Source organism: Antennarius striatus, chromosome 1 (genome assembly GCF_040054535.1).
Source record: "Antennarius striatus isolate MH-2024 chromosome 1, ASM4005453v1, whole genome shotgun sequence".
NCBI classification, from domain to species: domain Eukaryota; kingdom Metazoa; phylum Chordata; class Actinopteri; order Lophiiformes; family Antennariidae; genus Antennarius; species Antennarius striatus.
Window position 1 is genome coordinate 9,574,009 of NC_090776.1, and position 19,616 is coordinate 9,593,624.

General features: G+C 40.4%; 1 protein-coding gene across 1 annotated transcript; it reads left to right on the forward strand.

Moving 5' to 3' along the window:
• The first annotated feature begins 30 nt into the window (after nt 1–30).
• Nucleotides 31–15,456, forward strand: LOC137596488 (uncharacterized). Its single transcript, XM_068317082.1, has 15 exons — nt 31–128; nt 2,330–2,493; nt 4,115–4,299; nt 4,843–4,947; nt 5,637–5,775; nt 6,894–7,020; nt 7,293–7,422; nt 7,626–7,766; nt 9,290–9,327; nt 9,454–9,483; nt 9,597–9,763; nt 11,474–11,838; nt 11,977–12,073; nt 13,511–13,724; nt 14,242–15,456. Exons 2-15 carry the CDS (start codon nt 2,380–2,382, stop codon nt 14,322–14,324), a joined length of 1,935 nt encoding a protein of 644 aa, XP_068173183.1. The 5' UTR covers nt 31–128; nt 2,330–2,379; the 3' UTR covers nt 14,325–15,456.
• The last annotated feature ends 4,160 nt before the right edge of the window (nt 15,457–19,616 follow it).

Here is a 19,616-nt window from a genome sequence, read left to right on the forward strand (position 1 = left end):
TTAAGTTGACTCCACCTCTGGCTCCTCAATCTTAAAGTAGCAACAGGTATGATGAGCTCTCAGTACCAGTTTGATCCCATTAAATAAACAAACGGACACTGAAGCGTTTAAAAGAAGTACGTCTTAAGGTAAAGGATTTTCTTTCTTTTTTTTGTAAGACAAGTTTGAGTTTGTGTTTTCTAGACTGAACGATTTCTTAAAAAGTTTGGTTAAAATGAATCTGACAAACCTCCGTTATAAGCATGTGATTAGTGTCTGACAGACTTGCTTGTGATAATATCCAGTGTTAAAAGTTAAACGTATTGATCAAAAGAATAGGATAATTTTGAACAGTTCGAAAATTTTCAAAGTGCCGCTATTTAATAAGGTTTAAGATGTTTTGGAACACAAGTTGATAATGTCCCACCTTCCACTTTTCCATGCTCTTCAGATGTGTGCGTTTGTGTTTACCTATTTAGAAAATTATTTCACCTAAAAGTTAATCAAGCTGGCCATGAATGATCATCCCAACATAACCTTCTACAGGTTAATCTGGGATCTTTGAAATTTAACCAAAGACTAACAATAGACATGTCACAGATTCTGTACAGTACCTTTTGTTTTATTTTATTGAAGGAGTTAACAGCATAGTATTCATCTTGAAGAAGGCTATGCTTTTTATTAGTTCTGTTTCATCTTAGTAACTAAGGAGTGTTCATCCGATCATACCATTATTGCTTCATATTTGATATGTATTTAAATACAAAAATATTTTAACCCATAGATTAGCAGAAAATGAACATTAAACGTAACATTTTGTACAATAACAAAAACAGACAATGTAAATCAATTGGTATGTGTGATGAATGATTTAAACCAAAGTGCTGCCTAGGGTACCTACAGGCCTCCTTTTGAATTTCCCCTCATTTTAAAAACCTACATCTAGAAACAGCAAACAACCCTTGATAATAAACTAATGAAAGAAACTCTGACGCACAACTCAGAGCTAATTCTATTGCAGGGAGCGTCTTGTATGTCAGCATGACGTTCACGTTTTTTATTTTAAGGTTCTAAGGTTCGTTGTCCTCATAAATGCCCATGACCAGACTCATAAAAGATCTAAAATATGTGGACTGCTGCTACTCATACACAGCTTCCTCCTCTTTAGCTGTGTGCCTTTTATGCAGGTTTATTCATTTGTTGTATTTTACTTATATATTTATTTATATAAACTGATTATAATCCCCTAGGGAAATTAGTAGCACACTCTAGTAATCAATCACATGCATATATGTTAGCGTGTACAAGCCTTGTAAAACACACAAATGAGCAACTTGTGAAGGGGGATGGTGCCTTGCTCAAGGGCGCCTCAGGAGGTGAGCTGACACCTCCCACTGTCATCTCACACTCCGGGTGTTTTTGAGCGGGAGTGTGAACATTGGACGACCCGCTCTACCACTGACCCACTGCCGCCCCCATATTGATTGATTTTCATATTTTTGTGGGATTTGGTCCTACACCTAATTTTCAATGAATTCATGATATGCATCAAACTGACTTCTGGGTCTCTTTCACTGTGGAATTTACTCCTAATCTTGAGTACAAAGTTAAAATTTCGGTCTTAGGTCTTCTGCTTTTCTGTTTCACTACTTTTGAGATCAAAATACTGTCTAGTATACACAACAGCTATTTTGCAAGTTTAGTTACTTTAAAACTAAACAACCCACTTTTCCCATCATGTGGATAAACTTAGCAGAATGACTGTCTAACCCTAAGAATACGACTCATGGACCATGAAAAACCTGCTCCTAGAATATATAATCTCATTTTCACGTAATAACAACCAAACAAAGTCATAATATTTATTCAGCTTCAGCAACAACTTCCTGCCAAGTTAGAATAGGATAAAGACTGAGCAATGTTCGTACACGTTTGTTTTGTTGTGTTGTTTTATTCATCATTAAGGTATTGAGATAATCACAAAACAAGGCTGAAGCAAGGTTCAACCACTTCTGGATTGGAACATCATCTAAATCTACTGGTGTTAAGAATAGACACCAAACAAACCAGTTCACTAATTAGTCTGCACTTTACTGTAACCTAGCTCACATTTTTTAAATAATTACTTTTTTTTCAAGCCGTCTTTGTCATGTTTCACCGACATCCAAGAGCCTCGTCCAGGTACCAAAGCCCATTACATTGTGAACTCATTAAAGCACGCTTTAAACACGCATGAAACATATCATATCCTCTGTTTTGGCTTACGAGCAAAATGATGACTTTCCATTCTAACAGCAACTTTAATATCAAGTAATGAGTCCTGAATGCTGAATATTTCTGTCACCCAAAGGTTCCGCGTTGCTGTTTGACTGACGAGCTGAGACGCTGCTCAAAATCACGATGACAATCCTGTTGCAAGGCTTGACCCTGTTCCTGTTGGGTCTGTCCTGCGAAGCCACTTCTCTGGGGATGTCGGTCTCCGTTGTGCCCCTGGAAGAAAGTGAAGGGAGCATGGTGGGCATCTAACTACTGCCTTTAAGTGGGCAGCAATAAAGCGTACAGTAATCCAAAAGAAACCATGTTTAGCTTATTAACAAATGATATAGTCATCATTTCACTTTGCATTTCAAACTTAATTTTTTTTTTTCTTGAACTAAAACCTATTCAGGAATTCATAAACATAGACTTTAAAAAATCCAATATTTTTATGATATTTGTGAATTCAAGAACAATTTAAAATTAAGTCTATGGATAGTATGTGTATTTTTAGTCTACGCAAGCATCAAAAATAAACAATCATTCAGTGTGAATTTGAGCATGAAACCCATTCATTGGCTCCAGCTTTAACTTTATCCCTGGGGGTGAATTTGCTTTCAAATGAAGCAATCAGATGACTAGGGATTATAAAACAATAATGCATCGTATTAATAATAACAAAGTAGAGTATAGTTAAGATTATTCAATCAAATGCTAAATGTTTTACACATGGAATGAAAATATTAGATATCAGTAGTGGTCAGTGTGAGTATTTTAATTTTAGTGGTGTCCTGATCTTCTAATTGACCCTGGCCTTAGATGCTATTTAATACCACTAATCCTACATATCACCTCAACTACATGCTGTGAATAGACTGGTGAGTGAAGCCACTCTATTGTGGAGCTTTATAGGCTTATTAAACACCCATCACTTAAAAAACAGTTCTTAAACTAGTATTATCTGTCAAGAAATCTTCAAGTAAGTTGTTTGGTCTACAGATAAACAGGCTGTATACAACAACTAGTCACTAACTTTGAAATCTTTTTTTTTTTTTTACAATTTCCCATCATGATACATTTACATTACTTAGATATATGAAGAATTAACCATGAGGTTCCCTTCTGGGACTCTGTGGTTAAAGTTATGGATTAATGTTCTGATACCGTGTGTCATAAAAAAGGTCAGAGCAGACTCTCTCTACTCAGGAGTTCATGATATGACACTATGGTGGCTTCAGCCATTCTTTCTGGAGTGGCAGCATCACAGCAGCTGATAAGAGGAGACTGGACAAGTGGATTAAAGAGACCAGCTCTGTTTAAGGTTGCGCCCTCAACTCAGTGGAAATGGTGAAAGAGAGGAGAATGATGGATAAGCTGTGTGAAGGAACGCTGTCACAGGTCTTTCCCTCCTGCAGCTGTTGTACTTTACAACCAGCATGGCTCCCAGGAGACCACACACACACACACACACACACACACACACACAGTTCCTGTGCTAATCTGCGAATCTGGTGTAAATTTGTAAATTGTAAAATGCAAATTCCTAATAATGTATACTGTATATTACTACTAATTTGGTTTGTAATTATTTATCTTACTTGTTGTTCATTCTTCTATGTCTCTGTAACTTACCTCCGATAATGATTATACTGCCACAATAAAGGACATTTTCCCACTGTGGGACTAATGAATGAATGCCTTATAAAAAAAAGAAAATATTCCTCAATTATTTAAAAATCCAAAAGTTACATAATCCAAGCCAGCATCAGTGTAAGGCTGAGTTTGATCTCAGTGTTCTTCACCCTCAGTTGAATTTATACATTTCAGTTTCAAAATCTGCACCTGTGGCGTCTGACGTTTTGTGTGTGTGCTTCCAAAGGTGCGGGCTCATTTCACGGTCCTCGCTCCTTTACCCTGCCCATCGCTATCTGGACTGTGTGCTAATGCAGAGGAATGTTTCCTCCACGTTACATCAACACCTACATCCGGCATGATACCTGGCTGGTGTGTGCGGCAGTGGTATAAAGTTGTCCCAAGTCAATACAGCCAAACCATCACTTTAGGGTAGGAGTCTTCCGAGCACCGTCACAAACACCTTAAATTTATCAGCTGTTCTGCACCTTTATTCCAGGACAAATGGAAGTTTGGACACAAAAAATTGTACATACCTGTATACACCTTCATATTCTTTTATTTATTGTCTATTATTGTCTATTTATTACTAGATCGTTATTCTTAAATTTTTTCTGATTCTAATTTTTTCTATAGTTCTTTCTGGAGTAGTGCAACTATGACAAAAAGCAATTTCCCTTAAAAATCTGGTTCTGATTCTTCACCTTTTTCGCATGTGGCCCTTTTCATTCTCCTGTTTCAATCATGTGACTGAAACTTTTTTGCATTTTCCTGTGATTTGTTGGACAATGTCTAAACTTTGCTTTTAGGGTTAACTCAAGTAGGTCATGTGGTCTCCAAGTTTCTGTTTTACTGTTGTATTTAACACCTGATATGCTTCCTGATCTACCGTGCTCTTTGTTTAAACTAATGGGTTATTTAATGTCATTCAGTTATTCATACCCACATCTTTTCCTTTTCCATACCCATACTCAGGTCCAACACAGAGATTTTTGCATTTATAAATGCAGGACCGAGTATTCATGAAATCACTGGAAACTTCAACCGGCCTCCGTTTGTTGCTCTCCCTCCTCCACTACGGTAATTCCCTCCCTAAGAATCACACACACCTGTGTTATAACCATGATCCTCCTGTGTCCAAAATGGTCTAGTGAATTTAAATAACATAAAATACATAACTTGACGAACAGCATAACATAAAACACAACATAGTACAGCAAGACAACAAAACATTCATTCATTCGTTGTCAGGTCCCAGGGTAACTGGAGCCTAACCCAGCAGACCAGGGACTTGAGGCAGGGTACACTCTGGGCTCGACACCAGTGCATCGTGGATGACAAAACATAACATAATGTAATTTGCTGATTGTATCATGGAAGATTATCTAAAATAATATAATTAAAAATACAAGTTCAAGTTTCAAAGCAAGAAATATAAGTTACATATGATTACAGGTAGTCAAGAAGAAATAAAGCCTAATAGATTAACAACTGAATGAATTCTGAAACTGATCCTTGTTGTGCAGAAAGAAAGCAGTATACTTTAACCCTTAGACCCCTGACCTATTTTGGCCGTTTTTTGGTACTTTTGATATTTGTCTCTATTGGTTGTGATCATCAGGCTTTAAGAGTTAGAGAGAAGAGAAGAAGAGAGAATCAGCGATAACCATCAGATCAGCTGTAACGTTAGGCTGGTCTTGTTGTTGTTGTTAATGTCTTTCTTACTGATTACTTCTTTGTTTCTGTTTCTTGTTGTGCAATGGGATCAGGGGTCGGGAGAACTGCCCCCAGCACTTCACTTTGTCAGTGAGAGACCTTGACAGAGACACGGTACAATGCCGGTTTGCAGATGGAGACCAAGGGGAGTGTGTCGACTGCGCTCCACATCCCTTTATAGAGCTGGATGGGGTGAGTTTCAGTTTGATTTGAAGTAGTAGGTGTACACTATCAAACAATTCAAATATCAACAAAAACAAAGTTTTGAACAATCAAGTTCAAATCCACTTTTTTAGTTTGATTCTGGAGTGGTATAAAATAATAAATGAAATAAATATAACTGATAAACGGAAGGATAGATACATTAAAAAAAAATCATACTTAAATAACTGGTTTGTTACTCAGTTTCCTGTCTGAAGAACAGATGCAGAATTGAATTTCTTTAACCTTGTGAGAAAATTGTGTCAATATTTCTTTATTTCTCAGGCAAAATGTAACTTAATGAAAGAAACAAAGCATTACAGTTTCAGTTACAGGGATATTAGTTTATTTTTGAGTTTAATCTAGTTAAATTGAACTTCTAAGCATTGTCAAAAGTATGCATGACAGTGAATCTGGTTCTAATGTAGTTCCACTTGAATTTTTCTCAAGATAGATAAAAACCCAACCACACTATGTAACCCTTTAATCATAATAATGTTTCATGTGTTGTGTGTTGGTGATGCGTCATCTATGTAATAACCTCTTGTGATAGGTTCAGTGTACCTCAGCAATGAAGAGAAACTAGAATTGCGTGATTAATGGTCTCTGCTGGTATAGGGTAGGGCCCGGAGTTAAAGCAGTCCTAACAGAGGGAGCAGCAGCACTCTCACTCAACAGGTCTCAATGACAGCTTCCCAACAAGCTCTTAAAAATACATCAACAACCTTCTGAGGAGGAAGTTAATTTAAATTCGACTTAGCCCTTAAATTACTTACAAAATGACTCACCCAAGGTCTTCTTTTGGCTTTCTGAAATGATTATTGTTATAGAATTTGGAAAATTTAATTGTTTGTGACATTTGCCAGCATTTTAGAGTTCCCCGTCCCTTCCCGTACTAACACACCGCTCACACAACAGGAATAAGAGCTGGTTCTTCCCTCTTTTATTGTCTCTTATTGTTCAGCCCTTCAAAAGTTTATTGGCTTTCAGTTTACCCTATGAAACCTGTCAACCTGACACAGGCTGAATAACACACACACACACACACACATTGTATATGATGTATGTTAACAAATATTCGTAATAATTCATCCAATATCTTTTGCCAGGACAACTGTGCATTAACATTCAATGGAAATGCATCAGCAGGACAGTACTTCATCTTCCTAATTGCAGAGGACCTGTCTGTGTCACCTGAGCCCCTGAGCGCTGTCCCTGTGCAGCTCTCCCTCACCGGTGGGTCACTAAGGTTACAAACAGATACTGCAGTTAAAACAAAAACAGCACTGATGAGATTACATTTAGAGTTGTTCAAGTTGTGGTCATTCCTTTTTTCTCTTTGGTGTTTATTTATCCAGTATTTATTATGTACATTTATGTCTGAGCAGTGGATATTATATCTGTCTGTCTGTCTACCAATTTCCTTCGTACATTAACAGGAGTCCTCTCTTCGCTACTCTTTTATAATTTGAACTCATGCAAACATTTCACATGTTCTTTCTTTGCAGTGGAGGCATCAAGCACCAGATGCAGCGAAGAACCTCTGGCAAACGACAATCTTGAACATACGAGCGTACAAAGAATTCTGCCCTTCACAGAAGCTACATTTGAAGTCTCCTATATGTCCATGACAGAGAAGTGCGTCGCTAAATATACGCTTTATATTGTTCTGTCAAAAAACGTACTGCTTTGAGTTTGCATTTTGGAAAACATGTGATGTCAGAATACAGAAGAGATCGAATCCAACGAGTATTTAACCATCCTTATAGAATCACCAGGGCTGTACAGGCTCTTACAAAAATACACAATCAAAATAACATTGTTCCAATTCCAATTTGCAGCATACAGGAAGTAGTAGTTGTTGGGCCACCCGAAGTCCGCATCAGCTCATCACAGAGCTCAGCAGCAACCATCAGCTGGATCCGCACTTTGAACATGCTGCCACGCCTCTTGTCCATCTGCGTCACTGCCAATACAGAGAGGTATGTTGTTTTATTCATACAAAAACAAATGTGTGTGTGTGCGTGTGCGTGTGCGTGTGCGTGTGTGCGTGTGTGTGTGTGTGGTTTGTCGTTCCTGTGGCTCCACAGTGTCCTGGTGTCATGATGTGTCCCCCGCCTCTCTCCCCTAAGTCAGCTGGATACACACTGCTCAAAAAAAATTTTTTGAAGGGACCACTTACACTGTATGAAAACAAGTTATTATATTTTAGTGATCACAAATGATTCGTGTATAATTTTCACCTTCTATGGTTCAAATGAAAGTCACAACAGATGTAATGCAAAAGTAACCCTAACTCCAAAAAGGTTCGATATATAAAGGCTACAGAGAATTCCACGTCCCTTTTCTGTCACAGCTGGTTGTTCAACATTTACTCTGTCTTCCTGTCACTATTGGATGTAATGAGGTGGTACCTGTAGTCGGATCAGGCTGCACAGGTGGTGCTGCTCCTGCAGGAGGATACATCCATACAGTATATGAGGTCACAAGAAGCTTTACTGAGTCTTCCAGTGCAGGGTCTCCTTGTGTAAAGACTACACAAGGAGATCTAGACAGGACCGGTATCTACTCCGTGGTATGTGAAAAGGAAGGAGCATTGCCAGGACAATACAAACAAACAAAAATCCAGCTTACTACTGGTTCTAGTTCTGACCAGACTGTCATCAGTTTTTGTCCCAGCACCATGCGGCCCGATCAGGACATCAGTGAACGGCAGAACCAGCAGGTGCACCATATTCTCTTCTCAGATAAGAGCTGGTTCACACTGAGCACATGTGACAGGTTTGAAAGGTGAATGTTATTCCGTCTGTAACGTCAGTGGTCTGGAAAGTCTAATCTGTGGAGGTCCCACAGTTCTCCATGTCATAACCAAGGGCACCATGACTGCTGCTCAGTACTGGGATGAAATCCACAGAGGATGTCTGACCTTATGCTGGTGCAGTGGGTCCTGGGTTCCTCCATTGCCTGGTTCCATGTAGCCAGAATGTGTAGGCAGTTCCTGGAAGATGGAGGCAGTGACTGACCTTATGTTTCATCGACCAAAATCCAGTTGTGCATCTATGGGATGTTAAATATCATTCATTCTGACGTTGTGAAGTGCCACACACACTGTCTTTGAGCTCACTGACTCTCTGATCCATGTCCATTGACCATTATTACATAATTTTGTTTTCAACAAATTATGCGTTGTACATCAGTCAAGACTGTAAACTTAAATAATTTATTATTTATTCCATTTAAATATTCCCTTTAGTTTTCTTGGATAGTGTACATACTGTAGGGTCTGCTTGTGGAAGAAGTAATTTTAGGGTGTCATGGTTGCTGGAGAACCATGTCACACAATACCCTTGTCCATATTTCCTCCCTTTTATATTGTCTTCCCTTCAAAATATACAAATAAAATACAGTCACAAAAAACCTGCTTACTCTGCCAGTCAAGTGCTCATATCATGAAGAGAAAGGTTTTACTGTATGACTATTTGATTTGTCATTTTTTTCTCTCCAGTCTGCAGTCAGAATTTAGATGTGTGTGGTTGGACCAAGGTAAGAACCTAAGCGTCTTCGAAACATCATTCATAAATATCAAATTTATGCTTTATTACTGCACAAGTCCAAGCCTCACAGTAGGTTGGTGAATTTCATCTATTATTCCTTTCTTACTTTTTTCAGATACACCGATTTCACCGCCTCCAGGAACAGGTTTCTAAAATACTTGCAATACTTGCTAGATTCATATTTTGAGTCTAAAACAAATCATTTTAACATGAAAGAATGTATTGCTTCTCTAAAAATGTCCTGCTTCTTGTCTGCAGAGCTCCTTTGCAATAACACAGAGATGACACTGGTGCTCCCGATCACCTCCCTGTCTAGTATCAACCTGACTCAACTGCAGCTCAATGACCCCGCCTGCCCGATCAGCGTGAACGACACACACATCACTGCAGAAATCCCCTTCGATGGCTGTGGAACAGAGACTTTGGTGATTATCTGCTCCTTTGTCTCTCTTGTTATCCGATTATCTCTTTTCCGCTCCTTTTACCTGACACGTACATAGAGTAAGAGAGGCTTTGTCCATCAAATCAACTGAAATTCCAATAAGAGTTTTGTCATCATACCTGACAATGAAAAGTCACTGAATTGTTAAATCGATCACAAAAAGATAATATAAATTTTTTGCTGACTTATGTCGGGATAAAAGTCCGTTTACCTAACACTTACATATTGATGAGTTATTGAGTTATTGATGGAAGCTCTAACAAGATATGCAAACACGAAGAAGCTGGAGGAAAACAACCTTTATTAATCTTAATCTAAAAGGAGGTTTGGTTTAAAGGCAGGTTTGTTTAATTTACATAAAACACAGAAGACTCTGTTTCAATCAACAGATATCATGACGGCAATTTCATGCTGCCTTCTTCTATACCCACACGTAATACTCTGAAAATATGTTCATTATTTTGACCAGCCATATTCCTGTCAATTTAGGAGTGTTTTGCAAAAGTAGTACATAACAGATATAACACACCATGTTTCTGAAAAACGTTTGGTAGCTATGTAAAACCACATTATTAAGGTCTGTGATCATCTCCTGATCCCTTTTGATAGTCACTTCAATTTAGAACAGTATGAAGACAATATGTCTCATCAACTTCATTTATTTTCCTAAATGCATGCTCATTCTGAATTTTACGCCGCAATATGTTTCCATTTCTCAGCATGAATTTGTTAGATAGCATTTCACCATTTATAAACCTCAATGTCATCAAAAGATCCTGAGAATCTGGAGAAATTCCAGTAGTAAGAGGTAAGGAAGGAAACCTACCCTGCATGTTCGACTGCTGGATCCTCCTCACAGCATCAAAAACCATCATGACTGTTAAACATTTCACCACATGGGCTCAGGAACACCTTAGAAAAATGTCAGCACAGTTCATCTCTGTCTCCACAACGGTAAAACAACATCCAACTTTTCTGGATATGTGTTCATCTGAGATCGAGTGACGCGGTAAAGTGTCTGTGGCTGGACGAGTCCACATTTCAAATGGTTGTGAATCAGGGAGGAAATAAGCTGTCCACATTGATACCAGACTAAAGTTCAAAAGTCAGCCTCTGTAGTGCCGTGGGGTGTGAGCTTGGGGGGAGGGGTGTTTGTGAAAATGACACAATGCTTTTTATCACTTAGTTATTGAAGATGTATTCACAATCACATTCTATTCACACACTGACCTGGCTGCATCCAGACCCCTCACAATTTTTCGAAACATGTTGCAGGCCTCAAATTCAGAATAAGATTATATTCATAAATAAATAAAAAAATATTGTATGGTAGTTTGAACATTGAATGTCATTTTCTACGCTGCTTTCAATTTTGTGTAGGTTTAAAATTATTGCATTCAGTCTCAGTAATGTTTCACATAAGTTCCCAATTCTTTTAGAATGATGGTTAATTTGTGTGTTACAATAAGAGGGTCATGTTCAGCCACAAAAGTCAACACAAGTCTTTTTTGAATGATTTATGTGCCATTATTTTTCCTCACTACATACAGTAGCACCAACACTTGGGGCATGAGTTTTGGTGAAAATGGCGGGTTTATGTTGTGCTGCAGTGGCATCTTCATTGCATATATATTTGCATAAGAATCTCAAGTATGTTTTTCCTCACCCCAATCTCTTTCTTTGTTTTTTGCAGAACACTAATTCTGAGTTGATTTTCACTAACACCTTGCGAAGTGCACTTCCCACAACTGTGATCACCCGTCAGCAGCTCCTCATGTTTCCTCTGGCCTGCAGACTACCTCAAATTTTAGCCACAGGACCACCGTATAACGTTAGCTTACCTTCTGAACTGGAGGTCTTTGGTGAAGTAGAAGTTAGGATAATAATCACTTTACCAGAGCCGGCCACGAGGTTACAGCGACAAACAGCCATGATCGACATGTTGGATGTGACTGTGACGGCTGATAGCTTGGCTCAAGATGCCCAGTTGGTGGTGTCCAACTGTATCATGTCTGAGACGGCGGACTTTGCACAATTCGTACCTATTGTGGAAAGAGGGTTAGTGGCATTCAAGTTGTTTCCTTTGAAATCCTTGCACAGATATTTGGAATAATCTGAAAATTGACTTTACTTTGGTCACTTTTGTCTTTCAAGCATATCATAAGAGGTTTTTTTCCCCCCACATTATTCTTTCAGGTGTTTGGATACCAGCATGGCAATACAAGTAATTTCAACAACATCCAATTCGATCACATACCGTATTGAACTCTCAAACGAAAATGAAGCACAATCGGTATGTATCCTCATTTGAAACACACAATACAGTTCTGCAGGGGAATTCTATTCAATCCTGTAATGGAAAAGTAGTTCCATATATATTTTCTGATTTGTTTGGTCATGCTGAATTACTTAGGGATCTGAATAATTGACTGATTGTTAGCTCTGTGTGATCTTCAGAATTATCTTTACATCAATTGGATGAATTGCTATTCAATTTTGCACAGTCAACTGACTGAAGATACCCTGACTACCATTTTCACATCATGAGAATAACATGGTGAAACTGTGGTAAGGTTTACTGTAAAGGCCTGGGTGATTCTTTGGTTGTGGCTCGAGTAAGAAAAATCTAACTCAATCTTACTACACATTTTTGCCATTGACGTGCGGTGAGGTTCATGGCTGGTGAGACACTGATTTAATCAGAATTAGATTTACAAACACATGAACCTACAGTTTAGCTTATTCACCATTTAATAAGCAACAGTGAGTGGGTTATTTTTCAAGTCTCATAGCAGAATTATTTAAACGTACAAACAGTAACACACAAATAAGTACATTTGATTTTTAAAAAACCGTTATGTTGTTACCTACACGTCCGTTCATATGTTATGCTTACCGGTACTTATAAATGAAGTCCATGCGCCGCTCCTTCTGAACAAAAGCATTGAAAAAGTTTTGAGTTGAATTGAGATCCTCCATTTTTATAGTAAGGCAAGGTGAGTGGAAAAAAACAAGTGAATTGCTGCACCTGACTTGCTGCCTATAGATTGGAGCTTGCTGTCACTCAATCTGTGGCCGAGGAGTCCCAAGAAGAATCCCTGAGATCACCAGCGCCTCCTACCTGAGGGAAGAGAACTGCGTGCCTCACTTAATGCCTCTTCCCAGTTTCAGGACCGCTCAACTCAAGAAAGACGTTACACACATGCAGTTATTGACAAAAAAACACTGTCCATTATATACATTAGCTAAACTATGGAAATTCAGTTTATAGAGCAAACGTGTTTGAACATTTTAATAGCGACATATAGAGAGATAGCATTACGGTCTGACTGTATAGCATACCAGCACAGCTAGTCGAGTCATTGTTCAATCCATGGTCAGGCTTGGCTGGCTGGTGCCTCACCGCAGGTCTCTGGTTCAGTATTTCAGCAGTAAATGTGAAAATTTGGCAATTTTGAGTAAAAATAATCTAAAATTGGTGACGTTAAATGGAAAATATTTTTATAATGCACATCACTGGATAAATATAACCATTTAATTTATTTCTTCCATTTTCCCATTTTTTTTCTTTCATGATGGCAGGTGAGGCCGTGCCTCAACTGACTGCACGTACCTGATTTCTGCATTCTTTCACCTAGGAGCTCATCTTATGCAATCCTTTGTAAAGTTGTTCACTGTTCAAGAGCTGTCAATTTATACTTTAACTATCCATTCATTTTGTGTTTTTCAGGTGTTTTTCAGGTGTTCAATCAATTTGTGTATCCCTCTGTCAGCTTCTGCAACATGCCCCAATTTGTGCAATGCCACGTTGAATGAGACAATGCTTGTGACGACCCTGTTTACCAGAGTATTTATTGTCACCACTGACCGAATTGATCTTGTGGTTCCTATTCCTGAACAAGTTGTAAACATTACAATTCCTCCCATAAATATTACTGCCCATGGTAAGATGCTATCTTCAAAAACACTTTATCATATTTAATAACATAATCGTTCCCCACTCCAGGGACTTTTTAACTGCAATGAAAGTTTTAGTGTCGTACTATATGAATGGGACTATCAGCAAGAAGATGGGTTTTTCTTAGTTACTCATCATGCCATTGAAAAGGTCGGAATCCCCATCAACATAAGGTTTTTGGTGGTGTTATGCAGATAATGTCTGCCTGCCAGTAGATAGATGCTACTCTGTAGTCAGGTGGTAGTGCAACAGACTTTCTGTGTAGCCAGGCAGTAGGATGACAATTGAGTTTTTAATTTCAGTCTGCCACTAAGAGGTACTTTAAACCATCACTATTCAGCCATCAAACAGCTAGTTAAAAGAAAATCCTCTTTACTACTGTAGATGTGTCTTTCTTTAACTTGCTACCCATACTAGACTAAAACTTAATTTCTAGCAGCTTGTCTTAAAGTTAAACCCTATCTGAAATGTACGTAAGGTAAACTGTATCTCCTCTTTTGCAGCTCCAGAACGTGCCTCTGCATTGGCAGCAGGGATGATCCTGGCAACTATCAGTGTAGTTCTTCAACACTTCTTCCTTAACTAAACCTGCTGCTGGACGATGATCTGAGTACACTAGTTCACATTACATGAAGATCCGTCTGCTCTGTTCTGCTTGGCTCCTTATATGTTTCTAACAAGTAAATGTAAAAATTCAGTTTAAATATGCTTAACTTTAGATATACTAGAAACAACCTCATTTGTTCATGTAAGCTTAATCTGTTAACCAGAAGAACTAAGGAAAACTTCTTTTCTGCCATTACATTTATTCAACAGTTTAGTGGCTTTCAATGCCCAGTGAATACCAGGTGTCCCTAAATTTGGTTTGGAATTTTTCCATCTATTCTGAAATTTTAAGTGTTTCTTTGTCAAAAGTTACTCATTCATACCGCTTATTCATGTACCGCTTACTCTTCTTTTGGCGGATCACGGGGGTTGCTGGATCCTAACCCAGCTGACTTGCGGTAGACACTCCAGGGACACCCTGAGCACGACGCCGGTGCACTGCAGAGCAATCACGTTATGCAATTTAAAAAGCATACATGGTTCTCAAGGGGCTATGATGCTCTTCACATGCTAATGTTATTATGCATTACTATGAATTAAAATACACAACAGCATATTTAATTATAATTCATCAATGATATTAATACAAAAACTTTATATGATAGCAAAACACTAATGGGGGCTATTTTCCTACAGTGAAAAAAGAAAAGAACAGTATCTAGAAATGAATGGATATATTTATATGTATTTTTAACATTGCCAAAAAATATTTAATGCAACATTTTGAAGAAGGAACACTTTAAACGGCACTTTAACAAAATTTTTGCTCCTCTTTTCGGATCACATAAGCAATTGTTTTTTCTGACCATATTAAAAATACAAAGAAGGTATTGGCTAAATTATTCAGAGTTACGATCCAAGCAGCTCATAACCAGGCTACACACTCAAAACCCCCTAGGAGCAAAACATGAGTTCTACGGCAATTTAAAGTCATGTCTGTTTCCAAAAAAGTGGTGATGAAGCCTTGTTTATGTGTGCAATCTGTATGAAATCCCCCAAATGTAATTTGGGGGATACAAATTACAAATTATTTGTTTTTAAAACCCTTTTTATTTTAATTTAGAGAAGTCTAAGATCACAAATAGCATATGATGTTTCTGCAATAAAATGTCAAAGATGACTTGAACATTGTTGTATTTTTTGTATTTACATCTTCCAACGTGTTTTGCACAAGTGTATTGTGACTGTATTTCAAACATTGATGATTTCTTCGATGGCACGTGCCGAGTTTCATCATAATCCATGAGGTAACGTTTTGTTTAATTCTGCCACCAGATCAACCTGCATCAACAACAATATTGCTCTCTTGGGAAAAACCAAGATGAAATCGCACATATTCAAAAAGACCAAGACTCCAGCACTCTGGAGTTTGTTCTGTAATCCAGCATTTGAAATATTGACCTGGTCTACTGTAACAGTTTCTTCCCAACGCTCTCTTCCCAGGATGTCTCTTCAGGCTAGGTGCAGTTTAATATGCTGGGTTGTGATATGTCTCCTGGAAATTAGGCACTGCTCAGATGGGGTACACATGTACGCGTGAAGAAATGTATTTGAGGAAAATGGAAGGCTTGCAAATATTGCATTCAAGATAGATAATTAATTGAAACTACACACCATTTTCTATACCCACTTTTGTCTGCTGTCGTGGGTCGCATGGTACTGAAGCCTATCCCAGCCCACTGGGGGTGTGAGACAGCTGTCACTCCAGACGCAATGCCTGTGCACCGCGGAGCCACATATATACACAGACTTAACACACACACACTCACACCTATGAGAAATTTGGGACCAACCAATCAGTCTAAAGCGCATGTTTTTGGAGGTGGGAGGAAGCCAGAGTACCCACTGTGTTTTGTAATTTGAGGACTTTAAATAACACTGGACAAATCTATTTCATCTTCCAGTTGTAACTTTTATATGTGCTTACTGCAAAAGATTCAATGGGAAAAGATGGAGCAAATATATGAATCTTTGAAGCACATGTCAAAGAATTTGGCATCCAATATATAATTCCTGTGCATTCTATATTAGATATTAGATGTACTTTAATGATCCCAAACTGGGAAATACACAATATGTACATACAATATACTGTACGTGCTGTGGAAAGTGAGCTGTGAATACACATCAAATTTACCCCAACATTTGAAAACACTTCTGAGCAAGTTTCCATTTTACAAACAAATAGTCAATAGTATGGAAGTTTACACATTGACTTGCTTGCAATGGTAATCTCAATTGGTATGGAGTTTGACCCCATACATTCTAGGATATTTAGATAAGCCTTAAGAACCCTTATTTGGCTCTTAAATTTATCGTTACATGTCAAATTTATTTTTATGGCATTCATTCATCTTCAGTACCCTTTTCTTCCACTGTCACGGGGTTGCCGGAGCTTAACCCAGGGGACTTGTGGCGGGGTTAGGGTCCAGCAATTTAACCTGAATGCGCTTCAGGTTAATTTAAAACCAGCCAATTAACATGAAGTGCATGTTTTGGAGGTGGGTAGGAGGGTGATGGAGCCTATCCCAGCTTACTGAGGTGGGGGAAACTCCTGGCTTGATACCAGTGCACCGCGAAGTCACAGAGACACAGACAAACATGCACGCACACACTCACACCTACGGGCAATTTGGAATGGCCAGTTAACCTGAAGCGCATGTTTTTGGAGGTGGGAGGAAGCTGGAGAACCCGCAGAAAACCCAGGTAGACACGTGGGGAACATGCAAACTCCGAACAGAGCGGGACACATGCCCGGAACCACCTTGTTGTCTAGCAATAGCGATACTTACTGCGCCACTGTGCCGCCTTTTTATGGCATACGTATTACAAAACAAAAAAAGTTGGCCCAAGTGTTTAACAAGCTCAAAAGAACCAAGAATGAACAGGCCGGCTATCCCAACCATCACACTCACCAACGTACACTTGATGGACAAATAACTGGACTATATCCGCCTGCTCTGATCATCAGCTAAGTCTGTGGATGAGTGTTGTGTCTTCGTATTTGTGGAAACATGGCTCACTGACAATGTCCCGGACTGTGCCATTCTGCTGGACTGGCTAACACGCTACCGGGCTGACAGAGTGCTCGTCGAGGGGGGGAAGACCCGCGGCGGGGGACTCTGTGTTTACATCAGGGATGCTTGGTGTGGTCTGCACACACTGCTCTCCTCTGGTGGAGCTTATGATCATCAGATGCCGGCCATTCTACCTGCCCAGGGAGTTTTCTGCCATAATGCTGGTGGCAGTATACATCCCTCCCACCTCCATTAACAACAGGAGTGAGGCACTGAATGAACTCTACCATCACATCAGTGAGCAGCAGACAGCCCACCCAGATGCCTTCCTCATTCTGGCGGGGGACTTTAACCATGCAAACCCCAAGAGTGTGTTTCCAAAATTACATAGACATATCAACTTTGCCACCAGAGGAGGTAACATCCTGGACAATGTCTACATGACACATAAAGATGCCTACAAGGCCCGCGCCCTCCCCCACTTTGGGGCGTCAGACCACACCACTGTTATGGTAACGCCCGCATACAGACCGCTCGTCAGAGTCATTAAACCTGTGAAAAGGCAGATCGGGTGTGGCCTGATGGGTCGTCAGAGGCACTCCAGGACTGCTGTTCAACCACAGACGAGCGTATTCAAAGACGCAGCCACCCACAAAAACACCACAGACCTCCAAGAGTACACAGAGACCGTCACCGCATACATGAGGAAATACATGGATGATGTCACCGTCACCAGAAAGATCTCCGTTCGAGCCAACCAGAAGCCTTGGCGGACAGGTGAAGTCCACAGGCTCCTGAAGGCGCGGACCGTGGCCTTCAGAGCTGGGGACGAGATGGGCCTAAGGACAGCTAGGGCCAACCTGTCACGAGGCATCCAAGTGGCCAAGAGATAGTACTCAAGGAGGATCGCCTCCCACTTCAGCAACATTGCTGGTGGTGTCCTGAGAGACTGTGCTGATGAGCTCACAGATGTCTTCACAGACATCTTCAACATCTCCCTGAGCCAGGCTGTTGTCCCTACCTGCCTCAAAGCCACCACCAAAGAAGTCGCCCCCATCCGGCTTCAACGACTACTGCCCAGTTGCACTCACACCCATCATCATGAAGTGCTTCGAGCGGCTAGTCATGCAGTACATCAAGTCTGCCCTCCCTTCAACCCTGGACCCCTTTCAGTTTGCTTTCCGGTCCAACCGCTCGACTGATGACGCCATCACCATTGCACTACACTCAACCCTCACCCACCTGGAGACCAAAGACTCGTACGTCAGAATGCTGTTCATCAACTTCAGCTCAGCATTCAACACAATCATCCCCCAGCAGCTCATCTATAAACTGGACCAGCTTGGACTCAACACCTCCGTATGCAACTGGCTGCTGGACTCCCTCACAGGGAGACCACAGGCAGTTTGAGTTGGTTACAACACCTCCAGCACCATCACGCTGAACACAGGAGCCCCTGAAGGATGTGTTCTGAGCCCCCTCCTCTTCACTCTGTTGACCCACGACTGCACACCAACTTTCAGCTCCAACCTCTTCATCAAGTTTGTAGATGACACGACTGTAGTGGGTCTCATCAACAACAACAATGAGACAGCCTACAGGAATGAGGTGGGCCTCCTGGCTATGTGGTGCAAAGACAACAATCTCCATCTGAATGTGGAGAAGACAAAGGAGATTGTTGTGGACTTCAGGAGAACACGCACCCAGCATGCTCCACTAACCATCAACGGTGATGCAGTGGAAAGGGTCAGCAGCACCAAGTTCCTGGGTGTGCACATCTCCGAGGACCTGTCCTGGGACCGCAACACCGCATCGCTGGCCAAAAAAGCCCAACAGCGCCTCTACTTCCTCCGCAGAGGAGATCAGGAGCCCCACCCCCATTATGCAGACTTTCTGCACAGGCACCATCGAGAGCATCTTAACCAGCTGCATCACCGTGTGGTACGGCGCCTGCACCGTTGCCTGCCGCAAGACCCTGCAGCGCATTGTGAGAGCAGCTGAAAAGATCACTGGTGTCTCTTTCCCTTCCCTTACAGACATTTATAACACCCACCTCACCCGCAAACCCATCAGCATTGCAGGTGATCCCACCCACCCCTCTCACAGCCTTTTCAGCCTGCTGCCATCAGGTAGGAGACTGCAGAGTCTGTGGGCCAGAACCAGCAGGCTCAAGGACAGTTTCTTTCACCAGGCGGTCAGGAGGCTCAACTCCCTCCCTGCTCTGCCCCTTGCCATAGCCTTGAACTCTACCCTCA

What these genes read in the sequence shown, in the direction of transcription:
- LOC137596488 (XM_068317082.1), top strand. Translation starts at nt 2,380, where the DNA reads ATGACAATCCTGTTGCAAGGCTTGACCCTGTTCCTGTTGGGTCTGTCC. An exon ending in ATGTGTGTGGTTGGACCAAG is followed by an intron (nt 9,328 to 9,453) that starts GTAAGAACCTAA and finishes TACTTTTTTCAG; the next exon opens with ATACACCGATTTCACCGCCT. An exon ending in TTCACCGCCTCCAGGAACAG is followed by an intron (nt 9,484 to 9,596) that starts GTTTCTAAAATA and finishes TCTTGTCTGCAG; the next exon opens with AGCTCCTTTGCAATAACACA.